Consider the following 23,631-nt stretch of genomic DNA (forward strand, 5'->3'; position numbering starts at 1 on the left):
TTGAGGTTTTAATGTAAATTTTCCTGACCATCAAAGCTAATGAGAACCTTTTTATGTATTTATGGTCATTCATATATCTTTTCTTGTGATATATCTAATTAAATCTTTTGCCACTTTCGTTTGGTTGTCTTATTTTGTTATAACAGCATATTATATATTTTTTCTGGATACAAGTCCTTTTTCATATAAATATATGGCAAATGTTTCCTCTAGACTAGGGGTGTCGAACTCAATCAGAGAAGGGGCCAAAATCTAAAATCCAGCCTAAATCGCGGGCCGAATGGTTTACTGAACAGTCATAAACTGTCATTGTGATGGAAACGCAGCGGAGTGCAGTGATGACAGCGCGGTGCGGGCCACATTGCAAGGCCTGGCGGGACGGATTTGGCCCGCGGGCCTTGTATTTGACACATGTGCTCTAGACTGTGACTTGCCTTTCCATTTTCCTAACAACTTCCAAAGAACAAAAATTCGTGATTTTAATGAAACTCAATTTTCCAAGTTTTTGGGTTTTTTTGGTACAATTTTTGTCTTTTGTGCCCTATCAAAGTAATCTTTGCCTACCTCAAGGTCACTAACAAGTATTTAGTCTAGATTGAGGGAGGTAAAATGTTTGTGTGTTGGGCGAGGCGGGGGGAGTATCAGGAAGGGTATCTCAAACAAACAAAAACTGACAAGCCATGGTATTAAGTTTCACAGTTCTATTGAAGAGACCGGGTATAAAATCTTGATTAAAAAAAATATTTTAAACTAAACAAATGTAAAAACAAACAAACAAAAACACACACACACACACACACACACACAAAAAAAAAAAAAAACTATTAACTCTAGATGATCTCAAAAGATGAGAATGGGCGCCGGGACCGGTTTGGGTCAGTGGATAGAGGGTCGGCCTGCGGACTGAAAGGTCCCAGGTTCGATTCCGGTCAAGGGCATGTACCTTGGTTGCGGGCACATCCCCAGTGGGAGGTGTGCAAGAGGCAGCTGATCAATGATTCTCTCTCATCGATGTTTCTAACTATCCCTCTCTCTTCCTTTCTGTGAAAAATCAAATTAAAAATTAAAAAAGTTAAAAAAAAAGATGAGAATGGGTAAAAACCTAATTATTAAATGCACCATGCCTCAACGTTTGTAGCTAGTCTTCAAATTTGACCCTCAATACTATCTACTAATTATACTACATTCCTCAGTGACTCTCTTACTGTCCATAAAGACAAATTAAAAACTTCTCTTCAGTCCAGTCTATTATCTAAATACAAAAAAAAAAAAAAAAAATGTTTTTAAAGTGCCCACTGATTGTCACACTGTGTCCTAAGTTGGTAAATTCCTCACCTGAACTTGTCATTTCTTTTTTTTTAAGTTTATCAGTGGCAGGCAGTAACAAGCCATTCCATTACAAACCCTCATAAATATCATTTGCCCCATATGTCATGAAATTCTGAGATACTGTGTGGCCAATACATTCCCTTCTCTCTATACACTATTCTAATCCACCACAGGTAAGTCTCAGCATGTAATGGTGTAACATGCAGGAGTTATCACCACTCCACTTGTATGTGGTTCCTGTCGCTGTTCTCTCCAGTAAGTGATTCAATTGCAGAATCTCAACCTTAGAACCTGCTTCCTGGTATGAATGCTCTTAGGCCAAGTCATCCAATGTTTTAGACCACATGTGTCAAACACAAGGCCCGCGGGCCAAATCCGTCCCGCCAGGCCTTACAATGTGGCCTGCACCGCGCTGTCATCACTGCACTCCGCTGCTTTTTCATCACAATGACAGTTTATGACTGTTCAGTAAACCATTCGGCCCGCGATTTAGGCTGGATTTTAGATTTTGGCCCCTTCTCTGATTGAGTTCGACACCCCTATTTTAGACCCTACTTCTGTTTGTGAGCTAAAAATTCATGCAAAAGTAAGAAGTATTACTAGAAGATGACACAGGAAGACCTTGAACTCACCTCCTACCATGGACCCACCAGATCTACAGCCATAGCTACGTACAAAACAGTTTCCTCCAGGGGAGCGGGGGGAAAACACAAAAACAAAAAAACAGCTGAGCAACTCCTACACATCAGGTGAACGAGAAAAAGCCCCACTTAGAAACAGGTAAGAAAGGCTGAGACACAATCTCACCATAAACCCCAACCCCAGTGCAGCGGCCCCCAGGCAGGAAGTCAACCTTCTCCCTGAGGAGTAAAGGGTTTGAACCCCACATTGGGCACCCAACCTTTAAAACCTGCACCTCAGAGACAAGCCTCCCAAATATCTAGCTTTGCAAGCCAACAGGGCTAGTTTCTATGACACGCTCAGGCCACAGCAAACTGAGGAACAGCTCTGAAAGGACTCGCCTGCAGTCACGCAGCCCGGAGTCCAGCAAAGAGGCGGTCGACTGAAAAGTGCTCCCACTTTCTGTGAAAGAGGCTTATTTGCTTATCTTCAAGGGTCATTCTGAAGGGCAGGCATCTAATTTATTAATAATACAAATATACGGGCCTAATGAAATGCTCTCCAAGACAGAAGCCGGCTGGCGCCATTCTTTCCTCTTCCTCTTCCTCACTCAAGCTCCCTGTTATCTCCAGGAAAGGAGCTTATACCCCAATCTGAGTCCCGTGTTTGTGGCTACTGAACAACAAATCTCTCTAGATATTTGGCTCTGGTAGCCAGCGAAGCTGAAGCTCACGGGTCCCACCGAACAGTAACAAATGAAAGATTTCTTAACCAAATAAAACTGGCAGGATACAGCAAGACGCAAGACTGAGTTCCAAACCTTTCTGTGAAAGAGTCCTACTGGCTCGTCTTTATAGCTGCGTCCTGCGGGGCAGGTGGCTAATTAAACACACATCTAAGGGCTGCCTGGAAACTCTCCAGAGATGCTGGAGGACTGGAGCTCTCCCTCTGCCGCGCTGCGGAGCACGAGTGTTATCTCCCAAGGAGGAGGGTGTACCTGCGTCTGCTGCCCTAGTTCTTGTGGCTGCTGCTCAAGGGACACTCCCAACCCCCTAGCACTAATGATGTGCAGAATCTGTATTCATGGTCCAATCCCTTGACACTGTAACAGTGGAGAGACAGTTCTTGGCTGGCTACCACACTGTACACAGCACAGACAGCAGACTGAAACACATCCCCAACTTTCAGTGAAAAAGGCCTCTTTGCTTGTCCGGGAGCTTTGGGCAGAGGGGCAGGCTTCTGGTTTGGCATACGTCTAGGGCACATGTGTCAAACACAAGGCCCGCGGGCCAAATCCGTCCCACCAGGCCTTGCAATGTGGCCCGCACCGCGCTGTCATCACTGCACTCCGCTGCGTTTCCATCACAATGACAGTTTATGACTGTTCAGTAAACCATTCGGCCCGCGATTTAGGCTGGATTTTAGATTTTGGCCCCTTCTCTGATTGAGTTCAACACCCCTAGTCTAGGGGACCTCTTGAGTTACTCTCCAGGGATAGAGGCTGGTCAGTGTCATCTTTGCTTTTTCCCTCTACCTGGTTCCAGGTTGGCCGTAGCTCTCAGAAAAAAAAGCTTCTACACTTATCTAGCACCCCCAATTTTTGTGTCTGCTGCTTATCAACACCAAGGAGATGATAGCCACGTTTCACTGCTGTTTGCCCTCAGGTCCTTCATCTTCTAAGCACTTAGTATGTTTTCTTTTAAATATACTAGACATTTAACTTTGATTGAAAATGCGATTTACTAGTACATGTAAACAAATAAATGAATAACCTTTTCACATGTCCCCCATGTTCCTTTAAAAAGAAAAAAAAAGTGCTAAATCTCTCTTCATAGCCTATTTGGCCATAGATGTCCCACCTACGGTTTTAAAAACAGACTGCAAGTTGATGTTCTGAGATCCTTTCTTGAACTAGAACTCATTCTGTCAGAGAAGTCCTACTGATGTTGTCCACAGTCCCTAAAAGGTGAGGATGGTAACCAGGCTGAAGGCAACTGGGAAGAGACTTGAGCAAACTGAGGACCATTAGGAAATTGTACTGAGGCAAATCGCATCAACAAAACAACCAGCTCCTTCAATTAAAGCTAAAGAATGCCACCTGACCCAGTCACAGCTGACCCAACCACAGCCACTGATCCATTTCTTGCTGCCAGGGTGGCTCCTGTTGAGGCCACACTCTTACCTGAGTTTCAGGGGTCCTCTTTCCCCCCAAACTTGAAACATACCGCAGTCGATGATGGAAAACTGACTTCCCTGAACTGCAGGGCTTCCTCTGAACTTCGGAGCCCTGGTTTTAACAGCTGTCAAACTCCCTCATGGTCTGTGGTTCACTCCCACTGGAGAATTGTGAACACTTTCGATTGCTTGAAAAGTGCCGCCCCCCATGGCACCCATCATAAAGACCCCGCCGCAGTCATCCACAATTCACCAGGCAGGGCTCTTGCACGTACTCCTCCATCTTGACTTCAACTTACTTCTGTGTAAGAGAACCCCAATACAACTAAAAGCACATTTCTCAATAGAAATTTTGCAGATCAAAAAGGGGGTGGGGCAAGATATATTCAAAGTACTGAAAGAAAAAAAAATTTCCAAACTCTACTGGGCAAAGTTTCCTTCAGAATTAAGTGAGAGATAAAGGATTTTTTGGACAAGCAAAAGCATCATCAGTAGATGGGTATTATTAGATACTTCAAATAAATTTCTTTAAGAAAATAAAAGGAGGCTAATAAGTAACAGGAAAACATAGGAAAGAATAAATCTCATTGGTACAAGTAAATATACAATTCAGAATAATCCAATGAAGTAAATTATTCACTTATACAGCTAGTATGAAGATTAAAAGATAAATGATAGCTATAACTACAATAATTACTAAGGGATATACAAGATAAAAATTATATAAATGGTGACATCAAAAACTTAAAATGTGGTAAGCCCAAACCGGTTTGGTTCAGTGGATAGAGCGTTGGCCTGTGGACTCAAGGGTTCCAGGTTCAAGGGCATGTACCTTGATTGCGGGCACATCCCCAATGGGTTCAAGAGGCAGCTGATCTGTATTTCTCTCTCGTGGATGTTTCTAACTCTCTATCCCTCTCTCTTCCTCTCTGTAAAAAAATCAGTAAAATATATATTTTTAAAAAATTAAAATGCAGGATAGGGAATTAAGAATATAGACTCTGCCTGACCAGTGTGGCTCAGTGGTTGATCATTGACTTATGAACTAGGAGGTCAAGGTTCCATTCCTAGTCAGGTTGCAGGCTCAATCCCAAGTAGGGGGCGTGCAGGAGGGACCTGATCAATGATTCTGTCTCATCATTGATGTTTCCATCTCTCTCACTCCCTTCTTCTCTTAAATCAATAACAATATATATTTTAAAAAGAATATAGAGCTTTAAAATACATTCAATTTAAGTTGTTATCAACTTAAAATAGACTATTTTAAATATAGATTGCTTTATGTAGTTTCATGGTAATCACAAAGCATCTATAGCAGCTACCCAAAAGATAAAGATAAAGGAATCTAAACATAGCACTACAAAAAATTATCAAATCATAACTAATGAGGTTAAGAAAAAAAATTATTAAACAGCCAGAAGACAAATAAGTGAGTAACACCAATCAACAATTATTTAAATGTAAGTGACCTAACTTTTCCAAAAGAAATAGCAAAACATGAGCTCACAGATACAGAGAAGAGACTGGTGTTGCTAGAGGAAAGCAGTAGTGGTGGGGGGTCCAAAGGTACATTCAGTTATAACATAGTTATTTCCTGGAGATGCAATGTACATCCTGCGACTACAGTTAACAATAATGTATTTTATTTCTGAAAATTGATTAAAAATTATTAAAAGTTCTCATCACCAAAAATGAGACAAGCCATAATGGTTACTTGCTGTATTTCTTGTACCACATGATCTCACACATATATGGGAAATAATGAACAACATAAGCTGAAGAACAAAAACAGACCTGGTGACAGGGAAGCATCAATCAGACTGTCAAACCTCAGAGGGAAAGCAGGGGAGGGTGGAAAAAAGGGGGAGAGATCAACCAAAGGACTTGTATGCATGCATATAAGCCTAAATAGTGGTCATGGACAACAGAGGGGTGAGGGCATATGTGGGGAGAGGTTTGGGATGGGAATAGGGGGATGAGGACAAATATGTGATACCATAACCAATAAAGAAATTAAAAATAAAAATAAAAAGTTCTCATTATAAGAAAAAAAAATTTGTAACTAAGGATGGTAATGGATATTCAGTAGACTTACTATATGATCATTTCCCAATATATACAAGTGTTGAACACCTGAAACTATAATAGAATGTCATATATGCCATTATATCTCTTTTTTTAAAAACCCACAAAGTACTTAGAGATAGAATTAACAAATTTGTGAAAGATGTGTATGCTGAAAACTACAAAAAGTTGCTTAAAGATCACACTAAATAAAGACAGAGGGCCGAGATTTGGCTCAATGGACAGAGCGTCGGCTTGGGGACTGAAGGGTCCCGGGTTCGATTCCGGTCAAGGGCATGTACCTTGGTTGCGGGTATATCCCTAGGAGGGGGTGTGCAAGAGGCAGCTGATCGATGACACTCTCTCATCGATGTTTCTAACTCTCTCTCTCCCTTCTCTCTGTACAAAACCAATAAAATATATTAAAAAAAAAAAAAAAAGACAGAGGGTTTTTCCAAGAAGAGCTTATAATATAGTTAAAAGTGAAATTACTATAAAAGAAACTTAAAAATTATTAAATAGTCAAGATAGGATAGTGGTATGATTTCTCAATTTGCATACACATCCACTTTGAAAGCCTGGAAAAATGTTTCAGTAACATAAGGCAAAACTCCTATATCCAGATTAGACTTCTCCCTTTATTCTACATAAGAGAAGCATATAAATTCAATAACCTTCTTTGTGCCTATTACTGCCCCCCAAAATAATTTATAACATATAATTCTATCTCTAGAAAGCAGTTAAAAATGGTCTCATAAATTGAATATGAATAAAAGTATGAACAGGAGCACAAGTTTTAAAGCCTTCCTGAAAAAATTTAATACATTGTCTTTAAGCATAAATCTTTTTTTTAAGAGCAAACCACAAATTGGATTATGAGCTCATATTTGTCACAGAGCAGCTACAGATGAGACTTCTTAAGAATTAAATGAAGTTCTTGAACCGCTGAACATAAGCAACAGCTGGCAACTTATTTCAGCAAGTATTAAATTACAAATTCTACCAGGTTAGTGGAAGTGGGTGCAAAGTTCACCTGGAGTGGAATAGTGAAAGCTCATTTTGCAAAATTTATCCCCATATTACACCAGCAGCTTAATATGGGCTAGGGGACAGAGTGGACTAGTCAAAAGGGTTATATTTCTTAAAGTGTAAATGTACATTTAAAGTTTAAAACTATCTGTAGCCTACATCTTAGTGTCATCAGTTCCATAAAATGCGTTGCTTTCTTCCTAATCACCAGTCAAATCAGCTTCATTGATAATTTCAGAACATGAGGGGTCCAAAGAAGGGAATTCAGCCTAAGAGGATGTCAAAATGAGGAAGTGCAGGGAGCCAAAGGCCTGCAGGTGAGGCAGCATGAGAAAATGGCCTGCTCTGTCTGCATAAACTCTCCGAGCTGAAAGCCATCAGCAACCACATTTGAAACCATCTTCAATGTTGCATTTCCTGTATGTGCCTGGAATTGTTAATGCCTGATAAATTCTGTGAGTTACCATGTTTCCATTTAGTAGTCAGTTTGAGTAATAATCTAATTTTATTCACACTTAACAGACATTTTCACATCCTAAAAAACACACCTGTATATAAAGAAGGTTATTTCAAAGATAAATTTTTAAGAAATAAGCAACCTTAATTTAAAATATAAATTTGTCTTTATTACTTTTCATTTTGTTTATATTTCTTTGTATTATTTTGCATTTATTTACTATATCCTATGTTTTTGCACTTACAATGTAAGATTATATCTGTTTATATAAAAAATAATATTCAGCTCCAATAAATCCATAAAAAATTACTTTTTAAAGTGCAGTAAATATTTAAAACATTTTAATAAAAATGAACATGAATACTATGTTAAAATATCACAGTATTCCCCACAAAGTAGTTCAATGATAAAGAGATATTGCCTGATATTTTACATAGAGTTCGTGTCTTTATCTCTATTCTCAAATATTTTATTTTAAAACTAATGCTTTTGTTCCTTGTAAGATATCTAATCCATTGGTAGTGCATATTTATCATTTGTGATTATTTGTAAGTAATTGTTTACTAACAAATTTTAGGGTAAAAATCATATTCAAAATGTCATTTTTTCATACTATTTTTTAAGTAGTTAGCTATATTGTTTTGTGGATTTAAACACACACATAACACTTCCACTTCCTACATTGATGAGATCAATTTAGCAGATACTGAAACCTTAAGATAGAGTTAATGCTTACTGCTCACCATCATTGAGAATTTCTACAGAACAGATCAACTGTACCACACTTATGTTTGTAGACTATTTTGCCCAGCAGCTCAATCAGGGATAATGCTACTGGGGGATGGGGGGAGAAGAGAGAGACTCTAAATTCATGTTTATATCAAACTGATACTGGGTTTTTTTTTCAACCTGTATAAAAACTTATCATCCAAAGCATATTAAAAAACATATACCGTAATGTTTAACTTTAGCAGGGTTGTCAAAGTACTGACAATAAACCAATACCATATAAATACTCTTATTTTGGCAATGGACTACAAGGTTAATTTCTAGAACATTCAACTTAATAAAGTAACTCATGAAAATTAAACTTTATAATTTTTCCACTTTTGATACTATATAAATTAGGTAATACCTGTTTATAGAACTTGAAAAAAATTCTGTATACTAAAATTGCTGCAGTCTATAAGGTATATACTATTTAGAAAACATAATTGGTCAAACATTCTTTTCAGATATATATCAATACATATAAAGGTGAAAATCAACATTTGTAGCATGAATAGGTTTGATTAGCAAATGTCAACCACGTAGATATGATTGTCTTAATCAAAGTGTGCCTAATTCTAATCACCATTATACCTGAGAAATCTGTAAGTTACATCGTGAGTTGTAATCCCCCATCTACTACCAGAACATGCCCTGTAATATAGGGTGATTCTAAGAGAAACACAACTGCGTGTGCCACATCAATGGGGTCTCCAAATCTCCCAAGAGGGATATTTTTCTTTAAATGTTCTTCATTCAAGGCTTTCGTCATATCTGTATGAACAAATCCTAAAAGAGAAATGTTTGTTTAGTAGAAAAGAGTAGATACTAACACAGTTGCTCAATCTCAAATAAAAATAAATGTGTCCAGAAAATATATTACTAATAAACCTGTGTAGAAAATACAACAGAGTTTTGCTAGCAATCAAGTAACCAAATCTACATTTATATTTGACTTATTAATGAACATTTATTGAACACTAAAATCTTTGACTCTCAAATATTTGGCCCAACTCATAGAAAAATGTAAGTAGGTACATATAAAAATTATATTCCTTGGGGAACCTAAAATTTAAGGAGGAAATAGTCACTTGTACCCCTAATTATAATGTAAGGAATATCCTGATAGAGGTATACACAAAGTACTACAGAATGGATTATTACTTGAGTGATGTAGAAGGGGTAAGGTAAGGTAGAGGGAAGGAAGGCATCACACAAACTGATTTGGCACTATGACAAAATTAATTCCATTTGCTATAACTAGGACAGCTGATGATTAGAAAGACCAGTATTTCCAACATTCATATAACAAAAAAAAAATCTTTGGGTCATATCCAATTCTGATAGAAGTATAGAGAGAAAATTAAAAATTTAACATGGCATTGGAGTGTGCAATAAAGTTTGCAGAGAACATGTTCTAAAGTATAATGTTCTGTAGTATAAAGTACTATGCAATATTTTAAGCAACTAATTCTAAATGTAATTATTTAATTTTTTTTTGCCTGAAATTTTCACTTACAAATATCTAAATATTTGCTTAAAAGTCTTGTGAGAAATAATCATAGACATATATGTACTAGTAATACCCTAATCAATAAAGAAAAAAAATTAAAAAAATAATCATAGATTTTTTTCTGTCAAGAAGCGAATGCAATGACAGCTTTGTTAGGGAAAAAAACTGGAAATAAGTTGAATGTGTTTTGATAAGAAATTAGCTATAGAAGTCATGATACACACACACAATAGAGCAATGTGCAGGCATTAAAATATTTCTATAGAAAGATGCTTAATATAAAACATTTGTATATTTAAAAAGTAGGTTGAAAGGGATGAATTTACCAATAATGTCTTTTCCTCTTTGATTATGATGTTTGATAGAGACAACAAGACCATGCCCAAAGACATAATTATCTGTAACTTTTTTAACAGACTTATATTTTTTAGACCAGCTTAGGTTTATTAGAAAATAGAGCACAAAGTATTCCCATATCCTTCCTTATCACACTGCATCTCTCCCCACCATCTGATTTTCCCCGACATCCTGCCTTAGTATGAATACTTGATGAACCAATATGGATACAGAATTATCAAGTCAAGTCCATGGTTAACATTAGGATTCATCCTTTGGATTGTACATTCTGTTTTGACAAATGCACCATGTCATGTATCCACCATTACAGTATCATACAGAATAGTTTTACTGCCCTAAAAATCTATCTGCAGCTTTATAAAACTCATATATCATCCCCTAAAATATCATAAATCAAATAAAAATGTGAAGCTAGTCTCTGACAATAAATTACTTCAGCTTTAACAAATTTCAATGTCATTTTATGCAATAGTAATTGAACCACACAATCTTCATTGATGCATATATTCACAGGGCACTGCATATCAACACTCTTTTGTATTCTTAGTATCTCTTTAACACTCCACACACCCACGTTTCTATTGCTTTTCAGTTTATGCTTCCTCTCCTTAGTCCACAGATTGTCACTTTACTTGTAATGTTCCAGAAATTGGCTCTACTTCTCAGTTTACATACATATTTACAATGCCTTTCAAGCTGGGCTATAAAAATTATGAACTATCAGTAGGTAACACTATCCAACTGATGGTGTTATTACTGATCACTTGTTGCACAATTAGAGGATTCCAGCTGGCTACAAAGCTTAACGGATAAATGAAATGGTACACACTCAACCAACATAGAGCAAGAATACTGCTACTTTAATTCAGTAAATAATGATATACACATTATTGCTTTTTATAAAACACCTGATGCACAAAATTAGTACAAGAGTAGGCCTTCCTTCCCTTGGCTGCCAGCACCAGCTTCCCTCTGACACCCAGGACCCAGGCTTTCCTCCAGCTGCAGGCAGGCACCCGGGACCCGGGCTGCTTCCTTCTGGCCACCCGCAGGCACTCGAGACCCGAGCTGGCTTCCTTTAGGCCATCCACAGGCACCCAGGACCTTGGCTGGCTTCCCTCTAGCCCCAGCTTCGTCAGGAAGGACATTCAGAAGACATCCAGTCTAATTATCATATTACCCTTTTATTATTATGGACTGGAGGCCCAGTGCACAAAATTCATGCACAGGGTAGGGGAGAATCCCTCAGCCCAGCCTGCACCCTCTCCAATCCAGGAACCCTCAAGGGATGCCCAGGATCGCTGGTTCCTAACCGTTTGTTTGCCTGCCTGCCCCTAACCGCTTGCTTGCTTGCTTGCTTGCTTGCTTGCTTGCTTGCTTGCTTGCTTGCCTGCCTGCCTGCCTGCCCCTAACCACCTCTGCCTGATTGCCCCCTAACTGCTCCCTCCTGCTGGCCTTATGCCACCTAACTGCCCTTTCCTGCCGACCTGATCACCCCTAACTGCCTCTGCCTTGGCCCCCGACACCGTGGCTTTGTCTGGAAGGATGTCCAGGAGATGTCCTGTCTAATTAGCATATAACCCTTTTATTAGTAGATGAACTCTTTAGAAACAGGGTCACTCATAAAAACAAGTATGGTATGTGCTTCTAATCCAATGAGAGTTTATATGTGACAAATTCTAAAGAAAATGTACTTCCTTTATCCATTCCTGGCTAGCTATAATATATAGTATAAATAGCTTCTAAATTTCATATTACTTGGTCACTATTTTATTTTTGAACATTTTGGTATACAGCAAAGACTTTATGTTTAAATAAGATACCAGCATATTATATTATCACCAATATTAACAATTATGGGGTGTAACTACTAGATATTTCCATCACCTCAGAAATCCAATCTCTAGGATTTAGAAAAAAATAATCTCAGATATTTCTTTAACACATTAAGCACCCAGTCACCAGTGACTGACACTCTACTTTCCATTCAGAAGACAAAACAGGCTGGGCGCTTAACGTGTTAAGACAGAAGAAACAAGGTTGTTGACAAAAACTAGACCAAGATTTTAACCAGAACCAATCTGTATGTCTTCAGATTATGTTTATAAAAATGTATAAGGAAGCAGTGTGTAAAAATCAACTCCACACCAAAGAGCTCATAAGAGCACCTAGAATAATATCTGTCTTGAGTAGCTGCCAAGTTTATCCAACATTTGTCCACAAGACTTTCTTCAGGTAGTGAAAATAAAAGCTCTTCAATTTAAAAACAAAACAAAACAGGAGAGGGCAAAACAGTTAAGGTATCCTAACAAATAAATGCAATGCTATTTTATTTGTCAAAACCTTAAATGATATACCCAGTGAGCCTTGGCCATTTCATTTCCAGGATTATATTCATATACTCGCACATGTGCAAAATAAAGTATGCACAAGTATTCTCACTGCATTATTAGTTGTAATGACAAAAGATCAGATACAACCTAAATGCACATCAAAAGGCAACAGGTTCAATAAATTATAGTACACCTGTAAAACAGAAATTATCTTTCAACTAGCCATTAAAAATGATGCAGTAGTCACAAAAGACTATAAGTTATATGATTTCATTTATATATAATACATGAACTGTCCAGAATAGAGAAATCTATAGAAACAGATTAGTGGCTGCCAGAAACTGGGGACATTGTAGAGAAATGGAGAGTACAGGGTTTCTTTAGGGATGATGAGAATGTTCCAAAATGTATTATGGTGGTAACAGAACAATTATGTGGCTATACTAATAGCACTAAATCATACACTTTAAATGAGCGCATTGTATATTATGTGAATTACATTTCCATAAAGTTATTTAAAAAGTGATGCAGCACTACATGGAATAATAGGGAATCAACTCCAAGATTCATTGGTCTATAAATAAAGGTAAAGAACAGTGTGAATAGTATGACATAATTTGTGTTTTGTTTAAAAAAAAGAGAGAGAATACACATACACACTTTATTGGCTTGTATATGAAAAACAGAAGAAACTAGTTACCAGTGTGTTGCTCTTGAGGGAAAGGAGCTTGATGAACAGAGGAGCGAAGACTCACTTTTCCCTCTAGGTCTTTTTGTACTTTTGAATTTTGGACTATGTATTATCTATGGAAAACACATCTTTAAAGCAAGGTATCCATTACAGCTTCCACTTATCAAATACTGCTTCCCATATTGTATATTTTCTAACCAGTAAGATTTAACTATGATGAGTAATTTATTTTATATTTAAAGTAATAACAAAGCTTAGCAATCTGATCTTTCAAAAAAAAATCAAGAGCCCTAAGCAGGTGATTCAATTGGTTGGAGCATCCTGACATACACCAGAGCTGCAGTTCCAATCGCAGTCAGGGCACACACCCAGATTGTGCGTTTGATCCAGGTGGAGGTGCATACAGGAGGCAACCCATCCCTGTTCCTCTCTCACATCCCTGTTCCTCTCTCACATCAATGTTCCCCTCCCCTGCCTATATATATATCTCTCTTCCTCCCTCCTTCCAAACTTCCCTTCTTTCCTCCCTACACCATCTCTAAAATCAATAAATACATACCCTTGGGTGAGAATTAAAAAATAATAATAATTACAATATTAAACAGCAAATGACAGCCTAATGTATTATTTTCCTTTTCTCTTGCTTTTCCTATTATGAATTACTTTTTAAATTATGTTCATTCATTGGAAATTCCAATTGAAGGTGACTAGGAAAACTGTTAATTCTGATATTTGTCGGGTCTATTAAAAGGTCTGTTAAAGAATAGTATTATAATTCTATCGAAAATAAAGTTAATAAATAATCCATAGAATAAATTTATGATAAGATTCAACTTAATGTACTATTTAAACGTATACTTCTGACCAATAAAACATATTCATACTATGAAACCTACTAAATATATATAGCCAATATTGAACAGCCACAATTTTAGCAATAGTTTTTAGTAAAAACTGCACTGGAAAGATCTTTAGAAAAGCTTATACATACAAATGCACTTCCATAACAATCATAAAAATTCCCTTTGTATACAAATTGCATTCCCACTATTAGCCTGTTGCCTTGACAACTAATTCACACCAACAAAATGATGCATTCATTCTTCAGCGTTTCCATAGCATCATACATGTATCTTTGTATGTATTACATGCCACTGTAGTTATTTGTTTATATGTCTGTCTCTCCCACTGTACTTAGTTCCTGTGGCAGAGTATCTTATTCATTTTTGTAATTTTGGAAACACTCCCATGCATAAGCCTGCTGAATGATTTATTATGAGTTAAGAACACTGACATTGCCCTGAAACCATCAGGGTTGAAATCACCATGACCTAGAATTAACTCTTCATTACCTACACCCCTGCAGAAAGGAAGGCAACACATGCAGTTCCAACCACAAATGATCTGTTCTCCACAAGGATGAGCGAAGCCAACACTAAAAGCAATCAGCTGTACAAAGCGTCACAAACAGGAAGCAGTGCCAAATGGCAGTGCAGCTTTGGATTATTTTTTTTTCTTCTCTTCTTTTTTTGAAAAATGGATGTACTGTATCTAAACCACAGTCTATCAAATGTTCATGGATTTGCAATGCTTGAATTTAGCCAGTCTCTGTGACAAAACATTGCATTGGGATACAGGCACATTCCACAGCAAAAGGGCTATCAGAACATTTGACCATTCCCATTTCCCTCTGTTTCAACATCAGTGCTAAATGAAACACCGATTCTAGTGTCCAAGCTGCAGCCGTTAGTGACTTGACATGAAAAGGTGGCAAAGTCTATTTCCTATTCACTCTTTCTTACAACCAAAAAACTGAACAAAATGTCTTTTCTTAATATAGGTAACAAATTCTTAAATACCTATAGTAAACTAGCACAAAATCCCATGGCTAACTGGCATGGGTACATTAAAACACTCATTTACTTAAAAAGTCAAGTAAATAGATACGTAACTAAAATTTCTATCACACCATCTAATGAGTGATAATGGTAGATTCAAGTTTTAGCACAATTTTATTACCCTCTTAATTACCCCAGGCAATTTTATCAACTAGTAACTTGGCAAAAGGAAAATAATATAAAGGTAAAAGCTATAAAATTGGATAACTGTAGATAATTTAGACAGGCCATAGTAACAAAAGGACAAAAAAAAGACCTAAAAACTTCTAATGATACAAAGGAAATCTAAGGAGCCATTACTTTGAAGCTTACATTATCTGGGGATGAAAAGATAAAGCTTTTAGTAACAGTCCTGGCATAAACCTTCAGCTAGTCACTCTCTCCTAGGTCCGTCTTCTGAACAGTAAAAATCACTGGAATAAATGAGCTACAAGATCCTTTCCACCTCATATTTTCCCATAATTAATATTTAAACATAAAGATTTTAAAGATAATATAAAGTACTGGAATTTTTTGTAGTCACCAGTTCATTACTTGATTATTTTCATAAGCATTTTAGAATTATTCTACCTATGAGTACCAATTAATAGGCCAATTAATGGCTTCCTTCTCTGTAAAGAAAAAAATGAAGACTTTCTTTATAGAAACTATAATTCTGGTAATAGATTACCAGTTACAAACAGACAAAGTTAATTGCCTATACGTCCCATTTAATCCAACAATATTGTCAAATAATGCGGGATACCCAAAGTCAGCCTATAAAAGGGACCGGTGCACAAATAGGTTCCTCTTGACTTCTTAAAGGGCTCTGGTTTCACACTTGCTTTGTCTCACAGGTGAACTGACCTCTGTTGGCTGGGGTTTTCCATCATGATTAACAAGAACACAAGTGTTCCTGATGGATTCCCTAGGAAGGCAGCTCTATTGCAAGTTTCCCACTGTGACTTCTACTATTTTAAAAATTCAGTGAACAGCCGAAACCGGTTTGGCTCAGTGAATAGAGCGCCGGCCTGCGGACTGAAAGGTCCCAGGTTCGATTCTGGTCAAGGGCATGTACCTTGGTTGCGGACACATCCCCAATGGGAGGTGTGCAAGAGGCAGCTGATCGATGATTCTCTCTCATCGATGTTTCTAACTCTCTATCCCTCTCCTTTCCTCTCTGTAAAAAATCAATAAAATATATTTTTAAAAATTCAGTAAACAGCCACCTCTCTATCCATCTTCACTGTTGGCCACTCCCAAATATGTCTGATTTTAGAAATCTCAGTTCTTCCTGCACATGGAATTGAACTTGTTGGTACCAGAGTCCAAGTGTTCTCTTTTCTGTTAAGACGCACTACCACTTTCCTCCCCCATGACATCACACAGTGAGCTTCCACTCGGTCATTCAACAGGCAACCGCTGCCAAAATGACTTTAAAATCTTATTACTTCATGGAGTGAGCTTTTAAAAGATCTTTCTTCTTCCTGAGTCTGTGTAAATCTCTTTTGTCCTTTGTGTTGAATTTCTAAGATGAACCTGGGTGGCTCTCTTAGGTACAATGATGTCCAGTGAAAGTTATCTTGTCTATTTGGGGGGGGAAATTATATAACCTCTGGCAATTCTTTTTCTGCACAATACTGACTTTCTGGAGTAATTAGATCTGCCAGTATACATGGCTGCTTTGGGAAATGTGCAAACCATATCACCTATGCAGCCTTGTTTCCTCTGGATTGTACTGTTATTAAAAGCATATTGTATTACAGAGCTATTCTGTTACTTTAAATATAAAGAAATATTGTGTTCCATCCCCACACACACACACATTGTTACATCCTTAATTTATAACTGATTTTTAAATGAGATGCTTATCTTGTCATTTTAATTTGGGAATAATCTTTCAGTAAAAATGTAACATGGTTTATGCAAACAAAACAACCTGGCATTCCTGTTGGCCTCCCCCTTTCCTGCACCAATATGCTGAGAAGCCTAATGATGCTAATGCACTTACAATCTCTGCAATTATTGTATAAAGCCATAAACATATATAAATGTGTAAGAAGAAAGAAGTTTTCACTGACCTGGAGCAACCACATTCACTCTAATTTTCTTTCTTGCTACTTCCTTAGCAAGAGCACGGGAAAATCCAACCAATCCTCCTTTAGCAGCACTGTACACAGACTGACCAGCATTGCCTTTTAAACCAATAATGCTCCCTAGAAAGAAAGAAAATAGGCAAATTCAAGCCAATTTACTGGGATAAGCTTTAAATTATCTCAACTATGGAGATAATATATACTAAGAAAAAAAAATGGAACAAATTATTTTACCTTGTCCTTTGCTAAAATTAGGAATTCTAGCCATGTCACGTTAGTGGTAAGAGTCTAAATCTGCTCAGTTACTCAGAAAACAGGATTTGAAAGACTCTTATTTGAAACCTCAAATGCCAAGTTGGGTTTGAGAATTGATCCATTAAATGAAAGAAACCCACTTCTATCTCTGAATAGGTCAGACATAATAGAAATTTTACAGTATTTTTAACAGCTTCCATTAGGAAGAGGATAAAACCAGAATAAGTCAGATTAATTTTATAATTCTACAACACAAACATAGAGAAGCATTCATTTCCACCTTTAAAAAAAAAGTTCATCTGGAGCTAAATCTCACTAAATTTGAATTACTGTCCATCTAACTAAGAAAAGCTTCAATTACAAACTTTTGGTAAAATTGCAATTTAGTTACCTTCAGTTATGTAGTATAACTCGCACTGCCTACTAAAGATTTTAGATGGCCTCATTTATATGAATATGAAAGAATAATTTATAATTCAAATATCAACTGTATACAAATAAATTCATACAAAACTTAAGTGGGAAAGTAATTTTCTGCACCATTGAGTGATCTGTACTTATGATATAAAATTAAACAAGAATCTCACAAAATACTTGAAGTAATTTTATTTTAGAAAACATTCCAAATACTTTTTATATTATTATCAACAAGTCCAATATTAAAATGTTTATCTACATTGTATCTTAATAACAAACAATGAGAAAGTGAAGTACAGAAAGAAAAGAGAGCAGAGGAAATGAAGATGGACAGAGCAAGGTGTGTTTGGAAGAGAGAGGAATATGCAGAAACACAAAAAAGAAAAAATTTATATTGCCATGGAAAAAAGGCCAAAGGAAGCTATGAAAGCTTGGTTCAGCCCTAGCCAATTTGGCTCAGTGGACAGAGCTTCCACATGTGGCCCGAAAAATCCCGGGTTCGATTTGGGTCAAGGGCACATGTCTGGGTTAGGGGCTAGATACCTAGTTGGGGGTTGTTCAGGAGGCAGCCAATCAATGATTCTCTTTCATCATTGATGTTTCTATCTCTCTTCCCCTCTCCCTTCCTCTCTGAAATCATTAAAATATATATACTTTTTTTTAAAAAGCTTTGATTCATGCCACATACTATTGTTCTTCTGGTCAAAAGTGGTAACTTCTGAAATACCATCAATTTTCCAGAAGTTTAAAGTAGTCCTTTCTGTAATAAGATTCTCTTAACTTAAATTCTAATTTTATTTACATCTAACACAGTTCTAACATTTTGCATGCATACAAGGGAGTGACGAGGATTTTTTAAATACATCTGAAAAGAAGATACTTTGGAGTTAAACAAATACATCCCTGGTTATCAGATGATGTATGCAGGCCAGTCTATCAGCAGCTTACAAGAACCTAAATCATTATCTGGCTGTGTTAGAAAGCAAAGGTCGGTTCACTTAATAATCTTTTATAAGAAAGCCAATCTCATATTTTTAAGGATAAATGTCAAAAATGTTCTAATGTTTATTAGCACTATATTCTTTTCTCACTTTCAAAAAAGAAAAACCCTACATTGGGCTTTGAAAGATATTCCTATATTAAGATAAATAGGGTCATTTACTTCAATGAAGAAATATTCTCCTTTTGTGGCTTTTAAAGGTATTACCACCTAAATTAACAGGCACAGCTACTGGATCTGAGCCCTGGTAGCTTCTGGCATTCCAATGGCCTCTGGGCACCAAAGCTCGGTCTTTTGTCATTTATTACATGACTGTGCTGTCATTTTCTAATACCTGCTGGTGTCAACTCATTCCACACCTACCTGACCACTGCACAGATGTGAATCTGTGATACCTGTTTTACCCATTCATCAGTTAATCAAATCCTTTCTCCACAGATAATAAGATGACACATTTCATCCAAGTTTCAGCCATGAACAAATTCCAATTCAGTCAATTAAATATTTTATGGTACTAAAAGATAACTATAAATTCACAAAGTGAAGACTCACCTACATTAACAATAGATCCTCTCTGTTGTTGAATCATAGTTTTCATGGCAGCTTTGCAGGTCAGCATGGAGCCCAGAAGGTTAGTATGAAGCTGAGCTATCATATCCTCAGTTTTTGCTCGTACTAAAAGGCTGTCCCTAGAAATAAAAGGCACAAAACATAAAAACACTATTAAAAAAATCAAGAAATATATAACATTTTTACTGAAAGTAGAGTATAAAAAATGCTTCATATCTGAGCTAGATTACCTAGAAAGTCCCATTTTAAATTTGGTTTGAGAGGCACTAAATAACAAGTAATTAAGGCAGAAATGTTCTCCTTGGAAGCCAATTTCTATCCCCTCAGGTAGAATTGCAAATATTCCTAACTGTGAGAAGTGGTGTCATGTAGCCAAAACAACTGGAATTAACGGAGCAAATACTATATTAAGCCTTCCTTGTTTATCAAAATAACATATTATTCTAAATATTCTGTCCAAAATTCACCATAAAAAATATATATCAGCTGTGATCCCATTAATGTTAAGTTCATGAATTGACAAAACATATATGATAACAGAAGTCAAAATAGGTGTTACCTATAAGGAACTATTGATGTGGAAGAAACAGAGAGCTTTCTGAAGTGCTGGGAAAGTTCTATAGCTCAGGACGAATGTTGATTACAATGTTAAAAAATGATGGAACTGTGCCCTTATTGTATTATCTCAAAAAAAAAAAAAAAAAAAAAAAAATCAGGGATTTACAGACCAAATTTTAAAACACAGTTTTTATTCCAATTAGAAGTAAAATAAGTACCTGGCTCATGTGGCTTAGTGGTTGAGCAACAACCTATAAACCAGGAGGTCAAAGTTCAACACCTAGTCCAGGGTCGTGGGCTTAATTCCCAGTGGGGGGACGAACAGAAAGCAGCCAATCAATGATTATCATCATTGATGTTTCTCTCTCTTTCCTCTCTAAAATCAATAAAACCATATATATAGTAAATATACTTAAATTAAGGACCAACCTGTTAATTCCAGCTGCATTTACCAAGAAGTTAACAGGACCTAAATTTTTCTCCATCTCTTCAAATGTGTGTTTAACTTCATGCTCTTTGGCAACATCACAGCTAAATGCCAAATGACCACCTACAAAACAAAGATCAGAATTAGTTACAATTTGTAACTGGAACTTAAAAATTATTTAATATACATTTGTTAATCAACTACCATGAGCGTGGCCTGTGCTAAACTAGAACATAGAGATCAAAGATGATGTCATGGGTTCCTGCTCCCAAGAAGTTCAGTTTAATGAAACTGGGGTGAGGGAAAGTGAACAAGGGGAAATAAAGTAATACTGCAGAATGTACATCTTAAACTTGTTTTTAATCAACAAAAGTGAAGGGGGAAGCCTTTTTTTGTGTTTGTGCTTTGTAAAATTCACCTAATAATACTTATACCTTTGATACTGACCCCACCAACTCAATTCATCAGTCTTCTGGGTTTCATATTCCTTTTTTGAATGTTATGTCTAAATCCTCTTAGGGTTTTGTCCAGTTATTTTCCGGGTCTTGCCCTGAACATAAAATCTAGGGTTCCTTTATTCTTTTTCTTCTTCATTATGGTACATGTTTTATTGTTACTACTACCACTGCTATTACTATTATTCCAGCCTGACTATTAGGAGAGATTTTAAAAAATGCTAAAACTACAAACCATGAAAACTTTTTACTAAAAGCAACAATTATTTCTTTTCTAATGTTCATTTTTTTCAAATGTTTTATTAAAAAGTTACATTTCAAAGAGCACTCTATTTAATAATTCATCATTCTAACACTCTAAAACGTAGATTTTTTAAAAATTATTTCTGTCTGTCCCTGCCTACCAGTTAATACTAGAAGCACTCCCTCAAGCTTTTAAAACAATGAATCATTGGGAGGTCACACTTCTGCGTATGAACCACTCCTGGAACACGACTCAAAGAAATGAACGGCCCACAGCATCCTGTCTCACTCCTGGCTTTCCGCTGAAGAGCTGTTGGGTCCACAACCCTTGAAAGCTCAGCCATCAGTTCCCATCTGGTCCAGCAAACAAGATGGCTGCGGTGACTCCATAAAGACCACCTAGTCCACCCCTTTGTCAAAGTAACTATAGCAAGGAATATGAGCAAGAAGCATTCACTGAAATCCCCCTGGTCTATCACTTAGGTATGTGTTTCTTTTGGAAAGTCTAATATTCTCCTAACCAGTGTAACCCATTAGGGTAAACTAATGCTATTTTAAAGGTTCCAGCCCCCAGGTGCATCCCCAGGCCTCTGTTCCTGGCAGTAAACGAGATGCATCTGTCCATCCCAGCAATTAAGCAAATGGCTGCACCTTAGTGCCTCCTCACCACCAAGAGACTTAAGTTTGGAAAACAAGTAATTGATCTATTATGAAATAGGAAAACAATTTTTTTGAGGTTAAAATGTAATTAAAAGGAATGTGGTAGAACAAAATCTCAATTGCCCACTTGTAAAAGTCACCAAAAGAATTAATAACGAATTAAGTACTTATGGAGATATTAAACCAAAGCAAATACATCTCAAAACTGACTGGTACTCAAACATCTCTATGCATCAGTTTTGCGTATCCGCACACAGGCAGGCACAGCCCTAAGAGGCCAGGTGTTGACACGCCTATCTGTCCAGCCTCACCTCCCTCCTGCCCAGCCCTGCCTCCGGGCGCCTGCGGGCTCGCCCTGATGGTGAGCCCTTTACCCTCCATTCAGAGTAGCTGTTGTGTGGCTCTCTCCTTCCAGGCGCCACAACAAAGCAGCTCCGGAGGCCAGCACTAGGGGGGGGGGTGCCTATTAATGGGGCCTCACAAGACAGTCTCAACGACCCCAAAGGTCCAGCCTGCAGGAGGCGCTCTGCGGGGAACGTCGCGGGGGTGGAGGAGGGAGGTCTCTGCACAGCTCGGAAGGGGTGCTCCTGCACGTGGGCAGCTGAATTTGCCAAAACCCCGGAGCCCTCAAGGCCAGACCCGCTCCCTTTCCAAAGGAGGGGACTTAGGAGCTGGGACCACAGCCGGACCACGGGACAACTCCACCTGGATACCTACCGCCGAGGTCACCGGCGGCGGCTTTTGCCACTTCCAGATTTCTGGCGACGATGGCCAGTCGGTAGCCCTTCTGGGCCATCAGCTGGGCCACTGCCCTGCCAATACCCCGGGAGCCTCCGAACACAGCACAGACTTTGTCCATCTCGGACGGGGGAGTCGGAAACTTGGAGAGAAAAAAAGCTAAGAGTGGCGGCCCCTTTCCAGACTTCCAGACTCGCGATTTTTATATCACCACCGCGAGGAAAAAGCAGCCTGTTCCCCGCCTCCTGCCCCGGCCTCTGGCCAATCAGGAGGCCGGGAAGAGGCACGAAGAGTAAGGCGTCAGCGCGTCGACGTCAGCGCGCACGGGTTCCCAGGCTCCGCCCCCAAAGAGGACGCTGGAGCGAATGAGTCAGGCTGGCCAAGGACCGGGCGGAAAGGGACTGCGTTGCATGCTGGGACCTGTAGTCTTGGTGCAGAAAGGGCGGAGGCATAGGCCTGCTGCTCTATGAGAAATGTACTCCTTACTCACTGCAAGGGACCTGGAAGGCGGAGGAGATGGGGTTGTGATCAAAATTAGAGCTCTGATTACCAACCACTCCAGTTTGCCTGGAAGTAACTGGGTTGTAAGACGCTGGACTTTACGTTTTAAAATCAGGACAGGCCCCATTAAAACGATATAAGTTGATTACCAGTGTACACAGAATATAGGCAGGTATAAGTGAATCTTCGATTGGGGTGATGATGGCTGCAGGTGCCCTTAACCCCAGTGTTGTTCAAGGATCAATTGTACATGATTAGGAGTTCCAGTGTCTGCCTTTCACCCAGTGTTTGTCCTTAGCTGGGGAATACATGCCCTACTTTGAAGAAGTAATCCCTAAATATCAGGCTCATACCAAAACCTATCCTACTTGTCCCTTCCCCCAAGTTGCCACAAAAATGGGCTTCAGCTCAGCAGGACATTATCATTCATCTCAAAAGATGATGCCCTATCAAAAACACCTTGTAAGAGGAGCTCAAGAAGAGTTAAATGATTGAAT

General features: G+C 38.0%; 1 protein-coding gene and 1 pseudogene across 2 annotated transcripts in view; both read right to left on the reverse strand.

Moving 5' to 3' along the window:
* CBR4 (carbonyl reductase 4) overlaps positions 1-22,895 on the reverse strand; it is a 76,820-nt gene extending 53,925 nt beyond the window's left edge. Inside the window, exons 1-5 of one of the 2 annotated variants that reach the window (XM_036425041.2) lie at positions 22,613-22,894; positions 20,540-20,660; positions 19,535-19,671; positions 17,296-17,430; positions 6,984-9,232 (exon numbers count right to left, since the gene is read on the reverse strand). In XM_036425041.2, coding sequence (XP_036280934.1) covers positions 9,054-9,232; positions 17,296-17,430; positions 19,535-19,671; positions 20,540-20,660; positions 22,613-22,754 — 714 coding nt within the window. In that variant the 5' untranslated portion in view covers positions 22,755-22,894 and the 3' untranslated portion in view covers positions 6,984-9,053. Of the gene's footprint in view, positions 1-6,983; positions 9,233-17,295; positions 17,431-19,534; positions 19,672-20,539; positions 20,661-22,612 lie in introns of those variants that run through there. The other variant, XM_045576652.1, reaches the window with a different exon arrangement.
* Positions 3,429-4,408, reverse strand: LOC118711734 (annotated as a pseudogene).
* Positions 22,896-23,631: the final 736 nt, after the last annotated feature.

Source organism: Pipistrellus kuhlii, unplaced genomic scaffold, assembly GCF_014108245.1.
Source record: "Pipistrellus kuhlii isolate mPipKuh1 unplaced genomic scaffold, mPipKuh1.p scaffold_m20_p_8, whole genome shotgun sequence".
Taxonomy (NCBI): Eukaryota; Metazoa; Chordata; class Mammalia; order Chiroptera; family Vespertilionidae; genus Pipistrellus; species Pipistrellus kuhlii.